General features: G+C 42.0%; 1 protein-coding gene across 1 annotated transcript in view; it reads right to left on the bottom strand.

Annotated features, from left to right (window-relative positions):
- The window catches only part of SPAG16 (sperm associated antigen 16), a 702,831-nt gene that overhangs the window by 125,557 nt on the left and 565,066 nt on the right, over positions 1-12,208 (bottom strand). Inside the window, 1 exon segment of the mRNA XM_026647788.1 lies at positions 2,715-2,841. Coding sequence (XP_026503573.1) covers positions 2,715-2,841 — 127 coding nt within the window.

The raw sequence follows: 12,208 nt of genomic DNA, 5'->3' as shown, positions 1-12,208 counted from the left end.
CAACCCTCTAATCCCCCCCTTGCCTCAGTCTGGGCTACTGCCAGTCATCACCAAGCCCCCGCTCTCTGGGGCAGACTGCAGTGTAAAAGCCACTCATCATAGGCACGGGGGGTTTGGACCAGCTGCCTTCCTCTACCACCCAGTACCTCTGTGGGCCTAGGACCAGGCTCTGTAGCCTGGGAGTTGCCAGCCTGGAGCTCCCCTGCTCCTCTGGCCTTTCCCCAGCCATGCTTCACTCCCAGTGCCTTTTCTGCAGACAGCCAGGCCCTGCTCCCTCCAAGACTGGAGAGAGCCTTTCTGAGCTCCTGGGTCCCAGCCTTTTTATACAGGCCAGCTGTGGCCTGATTGGGGCATGGCCCCAACTGTGGCTATTTCCCCAATCAGCCAAGGCTTGCTGCTTTCCTAGCAGCAGCCCTCTCCCAGTCTCAGTCCTCTTCCAGGGCTGATTTCAACCCCTTCATGGCAGGAGTGGGTGACCACCCCGCTACAGGGTGTAACATTTTGTTTGCATAGGTTTAAACTGTAGACAAGATTTACACCTAAGAAAGTGATCCAGTGAGAGAGAAGCTCAGGCAGAGTGAGAATAGACTTTACTGTTGATATTCAATCAGAGAAAGACTAAGGCATAGGGGGGTCTATCCAAAGCCCACTTTAGGTAACTAGGATCTTTCCATTAACTTAATTGGGCTTTGATTGAGGCTCAGAGAGAAAATGAATATCACTTTACTGCTCATATTCTCAGCTTCTGAAAAGAACTGCATCACAGCGCCAATAAGCACTTCTGCCAACAGTAACATTCAGATAAACAGAACTAGCAAAGAGCATCTTCAGCAGCACCATCTGGTGCCTCCCAATGATGTTACAAAGAAACCAGGCTTTCTTGGTAGCAGCCCTGCACTGGAGAACTCCCTTTCAGCAGGTGTCATATTGACAAAGGATCTTGCCATCTTCAGACCAAAATATAAGACCTTTCTCTTGACATTAGATTTCCCACAGTAACTATCTTAAACTGGTGGCAAAAGAAAATCAAACAAAAATCTTCCATTAAGTATAATCACGTTGTTTTACAAGAAGCAGAATACTTTATTTATGTAAATTTTTATATGCGGCTATCTCGGCGATGGGAACAAGCCGCATGATTAGATTTTAAGCGATTTGGGACAGGGACTGCCTTTTCATTCTGTACAATGCCAAATAAAAAGGGGCCTTTAATCCTAATTAGGGCATCTAAGCACTACCAGCATACAAATAACAGATACTGTAATATTCTATTTTAGTCTATTATTGCTTATGACTGCGTTCTTTTAAATTATGCTTCATTGTGGTCATTCTTCCCAACTTGGCATCTCTGTTGTGGTTACTCCTGCAGAGAAAATTTTGGATTTTATCCAAATGATGGGAAATTTTGCCCATTCAGACTATCTGAAGCCGATAAGCTTTCTACTGGAAACTTCCCATCTGGCTCAAAATACTGCTACTGCATTTTTCAGGGATGTGACTCCTTTACAAATGCCCCTACATTCCATTCCAGATATGAAAAAGCAAAACTCCTTCAAATCCACATCATGCAGAATGTGAGCTATTTTTCTAAACTCTATATTCTTATATAGAACACAGCTGAATTCAGACTTGTGGAAGTAGTGGAAAGTGTATAATGTCAACATAGTTTCTGAAAATGACAATACATTCTTTAGTATCAGAGGGGTAGCCGGGGTAGTCTGGATCTAAAAAGCAGCAAAGAGTCCTGTGGCACCTTATAGACTAACAGACGTATTGGAGCATGAGCTTTCGTGGGTGAATACCCACTTCGTCGGATGCATGTCATACATTCTTTAGTGATTGAATATAGAGATCTGAAAAATTCCTTATAAAATGCTACAGTGTTCCATGGAACATTTTCTAGTAATAGCAACTCAGTGAAATAATATTCTATAGGTTTTTAACCATTATGACTGTAGTACTATTATTAGTAAAGTGCTACTCTCTCATATTTGATTTAAATGCTTGTGTCTGGCCTCAACAGTACTTAAGTGCATGCTTAAAGTTGAGCACATGTTAAAGTGTTGCTCTGAACAGGAATGTTTTCCAGAATTGGGACCTAAGTTTGTACTGTGATACAACTGATTATCTGCCCCTTGAAAGTGAAGATTAATGTCCTAGGTAAAAACAAAGCTATTTTTGTTCATTTTGTACAATGGCACTCTTAAAAATACAAAGGAGCAGTCAGTCACAATGCTAGTGACATATTGTAATATATGGCTGATGATGCAAAAAGTGTTGAGCTATACATGCATTTCAATTCTTTGTATATAATAGACCACTTATTTCAATATGCTGGGGCTCTGCAGGGAGAATAATAGGATTTATCATGGGTGGTTATGAAACACAACTGTTGTATAAACATATGAAGAAGTAGTAGACAAGGAGAAGAAAGAAATCCCTCTGTTTTCTTCAGACAGTGAGCATTTCCTACTTACGTAATTTTTTTTGCATTATTGTAAATGTTTGGTTTTATGTAATAACTGAGCATTAATACAATTGGACAAGTTAAAATATGTGTCATATCATTAGTTTGTATAAACAGGCATAGATTCACTGAAGCCAATTTACACCAGTTGGGGATCTGGCCTCAGAATTTTAAACTCAGTTACAAAATGCTTTGAGAGCAAAACACTTCTTTTGATAGTCAGGGCAAGTTTAAGAAAGGATCCTACCGGATGGGTCAAAGACCACCTGATTGCCAGGATGGGGGCCCGCATCTATAGATACCATTGGTGTTACCCTCCGAACATCCCAGAACTTCATCACACCGTAGGAGTCACAGGAAACAATGGTGTCACCCTGCCAAGTATTAAAAAATGAATTAATTATTATTTGTGCTTCAGAGAGGAAGAGAGCACAGTGGCATACATGGAGCTGATGTGTAATAATGTTACGAATACTGAATTATACCAGTTTTATGAACACTGGAGGTTATCAGGTCAGTGAGGGGAAGTTACTGTACATTGGGTTATCAGCATTTTTTCTGTGACTGTACTGATCTAACTTATACCAGGGATAGTTGAATGTTATGCACCTATAATGCCCACATTCAATGGGGTCTGTGCATGAAGATGAGAGAATGGCTTCTCAGATAAGAACACTCAAGCACTCACTTGAAAGACAGTGGGGCAAGCTGTTAGTTTCAAGGATCCTGTCTCCAACAAGTTGCAAACCTTGTCTTGCCAAAGCTGGGAGTTACCAGATCAAAGGGCTATAAACAGTGAAAAGGTGACATGATTTGGGGGAAGTGGGGTGATTTGCTAGGTGCTTTCCATGGAGCTGGTCCCCATGTGGAAGATGGTTGAACACCTGATAAACTAGACATGTCCAGATCCTTTTTCCATGTTTTTAAGATCTGTTTTCTCTTAAAGGCTTTTGTTCTAAATAAATAATACGTGACTTAAAGCTGGCTCTTTGATCACCGATGACCACGGCCATTGCCCTGGAGGGAACAGAATTGCAGGGCCTGGACAAAAAAGTCAGATCTGCTGAGGTAACCATTGTCAATACACAGGGGACTTCAACCCAGAACCTGGTCTGAGAGTAGGTGACCCGCATGATTCCATCCTAAGAGACAGGAAATGCCTGAGGCCTGAGACCTAAAGGGGTTGGGGGTGGGGAGCAGCTCAGAGTCCAGGAAAGATGCAGTTAACCTGGTAACTGTGAATTTGTAACTGAAATTGTATCTTTAAATGCTTTCATTTTCCATGTTTTGCCTTTTGGAAAATAGAGAAAGTGAATGACATTTTACAAAATAATTTCTCTAAAAACCATATTTCAGGGGGGGAAGTTCATAAAAATTGTCAGGTTAACTTCACATTAATTGCAGATCAATTTTATATGCAAAACAAGATTTAAATGCTAACTACAGTTGAAGTTAACCAGCTCTAACATTTTGATTTTTAAAGTTATTTTTATTAAGGGTTACGTTAATTTTACAATGCAGAGAAAGCTTATGTGGTAACTGACTGCTAATAAAACTAGTCATTAAAAATATAAATATAATTAGTACAGTAGTCTCATCAAAACTCAATCAATATAATACTTAATCTTTCATTGCAATATAGCATAATCATAACCTGCCCTAGACCTCCAATGCAGATGGTGCTATTGGAGGAATTTAAAGAGAAGCTACTTTTGTCAGTGAGGTTACTGAGCTCAGAAAAAACAGTGGTTTTGCTGTGACAAATAATTCACAGAATAGCCAGGACTTATATTCACTGATGGAAACAGCAAAGAGGATGTTTCAAAAGGTACATGTATGACAGCATCCATATAGAGCCTTTTGATGCCATTAGGACAAAACATGAGACCTTTCTGTAAGGTATATTAAGATCCCTCACTCTGTAGACCTTAACCAAATAAAACTCATTTTCTTCAGTGGGGGCCACATGTGGGCAGAATTGTATCTCTATATTAGCCATTTCTAAAAAGCTGTACAGGTTTAATATAACCCTATTGTGAAAGGGTTTAAACACCAGAAGAGAAAGTTCATAGGAGGTGTGACAGTTCTTGGGGACTGAGTCACCTTGTTACTCCCTGCCACCAGCATCAGGGAGACATGCTTGTACTTAACTGGGTGTCGTCTCCTTGGCAACACCAGCCTGTTAGCCACCCAAGCACTCTCCTCTGAGCTATTCCAGCCCTTACTTTGCCTTGCAGGTTAATAGGTGTACCCCAGACCATGACTCCCTTTGAAGCATTCCCCGGTGATACCCAGCCCCTGACACTGGCTACTCAAAATTACCACATCTGCTGTCCCCAAGGAAACAGTGTACACAACAGTTTGTATGATTCATCTCAGGATCGGCCCTTTTCTTAATATCACAGCACTTAGATATATTTATAGTGAAGGCAAGCATAAGTTTACTACCAGCGAGTCAAGATTCAAGGGATAGTGAGGAAGGACATTGGAAACAAAAGATTACATGTAAAACAAAATCATAGCATGCTTTCTAGAGACTAAATTTATCTATTAGATTAACCTCCTGTCTAATGAAATTTATCTCACCCAAAGCCTTTTGCAGCTTCTTCTATCAAGGCAGGCAGAAATCCTATTTTCATGAATGTAAACGCACTGCCTATTTACTTCCTAGGTTCACCATAAGGGAGTGTCTTCTTTGACTTCTACTTATATCCCCAAAGTTAATTACCTGTACTCAGAAACAGTATAACCCACTCCTCCGTTCACTTGTTTTTGTGTTCTTTTCTTGCTGACTACATCTCTTTGATAACTTCCTATGTAAATGGTCATTCACTGTGTTAGCTTACATGCTTAATTTACATGTGGCAGAGAGAAAGGTGAATAAACATCTTTTGTCTGACAAAAACCTGTTTCTCTATCTCTACTGTGATACTGAGTCTAAGAACATATTTCAGAACACAAGTGCTTCATAGTATCTGTACATACATTTCACAATGATATCACAGAGCAGTGAGACCCGGCTTTCATTTAAGGCATCACATGACATTCTTTGGTGAAGCAGAATGTACATACCCGAATCAGGATATTTTATAACCCTCTTGCTAGCTGGCATTAAGGGGTGATTGATTGGGTCATAGAAGGCTTAAGCTAAATGAATACATGAAAATAAAAAAATCCCCCTATTAGGGTTTCTAGTTTGATAAGATTGTGAGTCAACCAACAAAACACACATCACCAAAGTCTCTGGCCATATTTCTTCCTGAGGGAAATCATGAGTTGACCATCACATAGTTTCAGGTATTTTACCCAGTACAGGGTATACCTAATATAAATTTCAAACAACATAAAAGCTGTATCAAGAGAAGAACTCATGTCTATAGAATTCTCTGGTTTTTCATCAATAATCCATGCCCCTTTTTCTTCAGTACACTGATGCCCAATGTGTTTTACTGATTCAGCTCATGATGCAATACCTAGGGGCTCAAGGGCTATATGGTAGGGCTAGATACCTCTTGCAAGGGAGTGTCTGCACATTTTATCACAGCTATACATAATAGAGTTTTTCAGAGGAATATTGGAAGAATTCTGGAAATATGGCCAGGGGGGAGAAAGAGGGAGGTTACTTGAGGTATGTAGAAGGGAAATGCAATTAAATCAGTGTCAAAACTCCTGGGGAAAAAATATTGTCCCAACAAAGACCCTGTGAATCTCAGGCAGGATGTTGAAAGAACAGGGTAAAATAACTGAAACAGTGCGATGAATGGCTCAAGATTACAATATCGCAATCGAAAGAGACTGAGAAGTGCTGCCAAATTCAGGAAGGCTTTTTTTCCCTCTACTCACCGAGGTGATGCAGAAAGAGTCATAGTCTTTTCCGGTATATTAGGAAAATGTGAAAGGCATATCTTATGAAGTCTGGGTGTTAAATGTATAAATTTTTAAAAACAAGCCAAGGCGCTTTCCACAGATCTGCTTATAATAGATTATACATTCTGGTATAACTTTTTCTCATGTTAGCGCCTCAGCAAACAATAATTTAATTTTACAATGTTTGGCCTAATCCTGGAACCCTGGCTCATGGACTCTTCTTAATCAGTCTTTACCCATCATGCAACTAGTCCCATTGACACTCTGGCTTGTGTTGTGGCATTTAGCAGCCCAGGGTAGGAAACGAGATGGAGCTGTATTGCCCCAGTGGCAGTTTTGTGAGGTACTGTGCCTCAGGAAGAATGTGAATGCTGCATCATCCTTGGACTTCTCTCCTCAGTGGGCTAGATTCATAGGCCAGCACAGAGGGACAGGGGAGAAAAAAGATCCTGCTTATTCCCCATCCCATATGGGAAAACTTGCACTCCAGGAACTCTGGTTGTGCTTATCCCTTAAGGGGGTGCAAAGGAAGATTCCTTGGCCCTGATCTTCCAAACACTTAACTTCTGTAGGACTACGAATCTGCTTAAAGTTAAGCACAGGCATAAGTGTTTGCAGGACAGGCACCCTTGTTCTCCTCTGCTATGCACCCATTCTATGGCTCGGGACAATCTCACCTTCAGTGGTTGGTTACATGCCTATGTATGGACAATTAATGTGAGTGAGGGTAGTAAGATCAGGCCCCTCACCCTCTTCAATATTAATAATAAATCCACACAAAAAACAATGGCAAAAGAACTGGGAGGATGCAAAGGAATCCATTCCCAAATCAGTGAAAGCCATTAATAAGGCTGACCTAGTATAATCTGTTGCTGCCACCGCACCAGCAAGGAAAGCATTAAAAATGGTTTTTGTATGGTCTAAAGAAATGTCTGTTTTGTCTTTAAATGTCTTATCAATGCAGTCAAAGAATAGACGAACACATAATGCAGCCAACTACAGATGACTACAGCAGCACCAGAGGAGGAAGGAGAAAAGGCTTCTCTACAAGGACGACTCTGGCTGCTGGCCACCTTGGGCAGTAGGCAGTGCTTTATCCCTCATCTAGAACTGCATCCCCCAAGGTCAAGAACTGTATTATGTTGTACTGGCAACAGGAGGTGAGGAGCAGACCCCAGTAGCTGAGGAAGAGAAGCCACCTTCCCACAAGACTGGGAGACTTCCAGCCACCCCATCCAAGAGAAGGAGACTATACCAAAAGGTTGCAGAGGCTCATCTGTCCCTCTGACCACGACCTGCTGCTCATCTATGTGGGCACTAATGATACTGCCAGATATAACCCTGTATGCAGTGTGGTTATAGCCGTGTCAGTCCCAGGATATTAGAGAGACAAGGTGGGTGAGGTAATATCTTTTATTGGACCAAATTCTGTTGGTGAGAGAGACAAGCTTTTGAGCTACACAGAGCTCTTCTTCAGGTCTGGGAAAGATACTCCAAGTGTCACAGAAACTGAACAGATTGATTAGCATAAGTAGTTAGCACATATTCTAAGGGACTATTCACTGTGAAGTGGTTTGTTACACCGCTAAGGTCATAGGAAAAAAGGAGAGTTAGTGGGTTATAGATTGTTGTAATAAGCCATAATTTCAGTGTCTTTATTAAGACCGTGATTTTTAGTGTCTAGCAAGGTCCTGCATTTAAACTCCCAGGCTCATCTTTTGAAAGCGTTGTGCAGGTTTCCTTTGAGGATGGGGAGTGAGAGGTCAGCTATAGAGTGTAGATATAGGTATGACCCTGAGCAGATCGGCAGTGAAAACAGAACTCTGGGAGCTAGGGTGAAAGAATCAGTGGTGCAGATGGTGTTCTCATCCAATTGCCAGGGAGAGGGTAAGGGCTCAGGCAGGGACATGCAAATCCTGGAAATGAATGTGTGGCTGCAAAGATGGTGTTGACAGGATGGCTTTGGCTTCCTCAACCATAGGATACTATTCTAGGAAGGGGGACTGCTGGGAAGAGATGGGGGATAAGCTGACCAAGAAATAGAAGACCATCTTCACACACCCACTCGCCAATTTAGTGAGGAAGGTCTTTAAACTAGGCTCAAAGGGGTCAGGTGACAAAACTCCATGGGGATGTATATAAAAAAGGTGATCTTAACAGAGGGGCTACATCATAGAAATGTAGGGCTGGAAAAGACCTTTAGAAGTCATCAAGTCCAGACTCCTGCGCTGAGACAGGGCCAAGTAAATCTAGACCATCCCTGACAGGTGTTTGTCCAAACTATTTTTAAAAAACTCCAATGATGGGGATTCCACAGCCTCCCTTGGAAGCCTGTTCCAGAGCTTAACCACCCTGAGAGCTAGAAAGAACATAAAAACACAAGAATGGCCATACTGGGTCAGACCAATGGTCCATCTAGCCCAGTATCCTGTCTTCCGACAATGGCTGGTGCCAGAAGCTTCAGAGGGAGTGAATGGAACAGGGCAATTTAATGACGGATCCATCTGGTTATCCAGTCCCACTTTCTGGTTTAGGGCCACCCAGAGCATAGGGCTGCATCCCTAGTAATGAGCCAGCCAGCCTCCAAACGGGGGGAATGGAGATGGAGAGGTCACCATGGGATCATTGCCCAGGACACAAGTCAAAATGGGCACTTACTGGATGCCAGGGGAGGATGCGTCGACTGGCTAACTCCAGAACCAGGGGGCCTTTACCTCTGGGATCTATGTCCCTTCTGGCTGCCTTAAAGGAAATTATGACTGTCTGAAGAAACACTGCAAGTGGAATTGCTACTGTTGCTGCTGACTGCCATAGTGGTGTCTCTTTACAGACAGATTATAAACTCCCAGGGAATGCAGAGTAGCTTGGGAATCCTTAAAAGAGTGCAGGGCATCGTCAGTCTTTTCTGAAAACAAAACCCTACTATGAAAAGGTTAAGACCTCAATGATCTGCTGCACATTGGGCGCTATACCCACATTCTGCAGCCATAATGCCTTCCTCATGGTCACAGCTGATGCCATAATTCTGGCCGAGGCATCCACCATGTCCAGAGCTAACAGTAACGGAGTCTTGGCTACCAGACAGAGTTCTGCAATTAATGCCTTAAACTCTTCCCTGGAGGCTTCTGGCAACTTGTCTGCAAACTTAGACATGGCCACCCAATTAACAAAGTCATATTTGGATAGCAACATCTGCTGGCTCATGATGCGCATCTGCAGGGAAGAGGAGGTATAAATCTTCCTCCCCATCATTCAATCCTCTTGGATTCTTTGTCTTTAGATGTCGACTTATACCTTCCCTGTCATGCTCTGTCATTTGCTGAAGTTGCCACAAGGGAGTTAGGGGATGGGTGGGAGTAGAAACCCTCGGAAACATGCACAAGGACAAAGTATCATTTGGCCACATGCTTTGCTGTGGGAGGCAATGAAGTGGGAGTATTCCAGAGGGCCTTTGCAGGCTCCAAGAGAAGCTCATTTATCAGGAGGGCTACTTTCCCTGGAGCTGATGATTGAAGAATACCCTCAGCATAACCATGTTCTCCTGCAGAAATTCAGCCTAGAGGCCTAAGGTAGTGGCCATATATGCCCAAAGAGGTCCTGATATGCCTTAAAGTCCTCAGGCATTCAGGGAAAGGAATGTAAATCCCAAATTAAAAACCATAGTAAGAGGACCAAGAAAGTGCGACCGTGGCTAAACAACGAAGTAAAAGAAGCAGTGAGATGCAAAAAGGCATCCTTTAAAAAGTGGAAGTTAAATCCTATTGAGGAAAATAGAAAGGAACATAAATTCTGGCAAGTGACATGTAAAAATATAATTAGGAAGGCCAAAAAAGAATTTGAAGAACAGCCAGCCAAAGACGCAAAAACTAAAAGCAAACATTTTTTTAAGTACATCAGAAGCAGGAAGCCTGCTAACAGCCACTGGGGCCACTGGACGATCGAGATGCCAAAGGAGCACTCAAAGACAATAAGGCCATTGCAGAGAAACTAAATGAATTCTTTGCATTGATCTTGACAGCTGAGGACCTGAACCATTCTTTTTAGGTGACAAATCTGAGGAACTGTCCCAGATTGAGGTGTCATTACAGGAAGTGTTGGAACAAATTGATAAACTAAACAGTGATAAGTCACCAGCACCAGATGGTATTCACCCAAGAGTTCTGAAGGAACTCAAATGTGAAATTGCAGAACTACTGTGGTATGTAACCTGTCATTTAAATCAGCTTCTGTACCAGATGATTGGAGGATAGCTAATGTGACGCCAATTTTTAAAAAAAAGGTTCCAGAGGCAATCCCAGCAATTTCAGGCCAGTAAGCTTAACTTCAGCTCTGGACAAACTGGTTGAAACTATAGTAAATAACAGAATTATCAGACATGTAGATGAACATGATTTGTTGGGGAAGAGTCAGCATGGTTTTTGTAAAGGGAAATCATGCCTCACCAATCTACTAGAATTCTTTGAGGGGGTCAACAAGCTTGTGGACAAGGGGGATCCAGTGGATATAGTGTTCTTAGATTTTCAGAAAGCCTTTGACAAGATCTCTCACCAAAGGCTCTTAAGCAAAGTAAACTGTCATGGGAAAAGAGGAAAGGTCCTCTCGTGGATTGGTAACTGATTAAAAGATAGGAAACAAAGGGTTGGAATAAATGGTCAGTTTTCAGTTTTCTGTACTGAGACCAGTACTGTTCAACATATTCATAGATGATCTGGAAAAAGAGGTAAACAGTGAGGTGACAAATTTTTGCAGATAATACAAAACTACTCAAGCAGACTGCGAAGAGTTACAAAGGGATCTCTCACAAAACTGGGTGACTGGGCAACAAATTCGCAGATAAAATTCAATGTTGATAAATGCAAAGTAATGCATATTGCAAAACATAATCCCAAGTATACATATACAATGACTGAACCTAAATTAGCTGTTGCCACTCAAGAAAGGGATCTTGGAGTTACTATGGATAGTTCTCTGAAAACATCCACTCAATGTGCAACGGCAGTCAAAGCTAACAGAATGTGACGAATCATTAGGAAAGGGATAGATCAAAAGACAGAAAATATCATAATGCCTCTATATAAATCCATGGTACACCCACATCTTGAATACTGGCTGCAAATCTGGTCACCCCAACTCAAAAAAGATACATTGGAATTGGAAAAGGTACAGAAAAGGGTAACAAAAATGGTTAAGGGTATGGAACAACTTCCGTATGAGGAGAGATTAATAAGACTGGGACTTTTCAGCTTAGAAAAAAAATGACTAAGGGGGGCTATAATAGAGGTCTATAAAATCATGTCCGGTGTGGGGAAAGTAAATAAGGAAGTGTTATTTACTCCTTCTCATAACACAAGAACTAGGGGTCACCAAATGAAATTAATAGGCAGCAGATTTAAAATAAACAAAAGGAAGTATTTCTTCACACAACACACAGTCAACATGTAGAAATCTTTGCCAGAGGATGTTGTGAAGGCCAAGACTATAACAGGGTTCAAAAAAGAACTGGATAAGTTCAGGGAGAATAGGTCCATCGATGGCTATTAGCCAGGATGGGCAGGGATGGTATCCCTAGCCTCTGTTTGCCAGAAGCTGGGAAAGAGCGACAGGGGATGGATCACTTGATGATTCTGTTCATTACCTCTGGTGCACCTGGCATTGGCCACTGTCAGAAGACAGGATACTGGGCTAGATGGACCTTTGGTCTGACCCAGTATGGGCATTCCTATGAGCCCAGCATGGTAAAGTTGTCTGGAAAGGACAAAGAAGCAGTTTGCTGTGCCAATGACTGGTCCTGTTCTTGAGTCACAGGATCTGGCTGGGAAAACCCTGGAAATCCAGAGGGAATGGACTTAGCAGTTGCTTGTAACTGAGGTGGTT

This window comes from Terrapene carolina, unplaced genomic scaffold (assembly GCF_002925995.2).
Source record: "Terrapene carolina triunguis isolate 2854851 unplaced genomic scaffold, T_m_triunguis-2.0 Scaffold62, whole genome shotgun sequence".
Taxonomy (NCBI): domain Eukaryota; kingdom Metazoa; phylum Chordata; order Testudines; family Emydidae; genus Terrapene; species Terrapene triunguis.
This window is presented reverse-complemented; position numbering and strand designations above follow the sequence as displayed.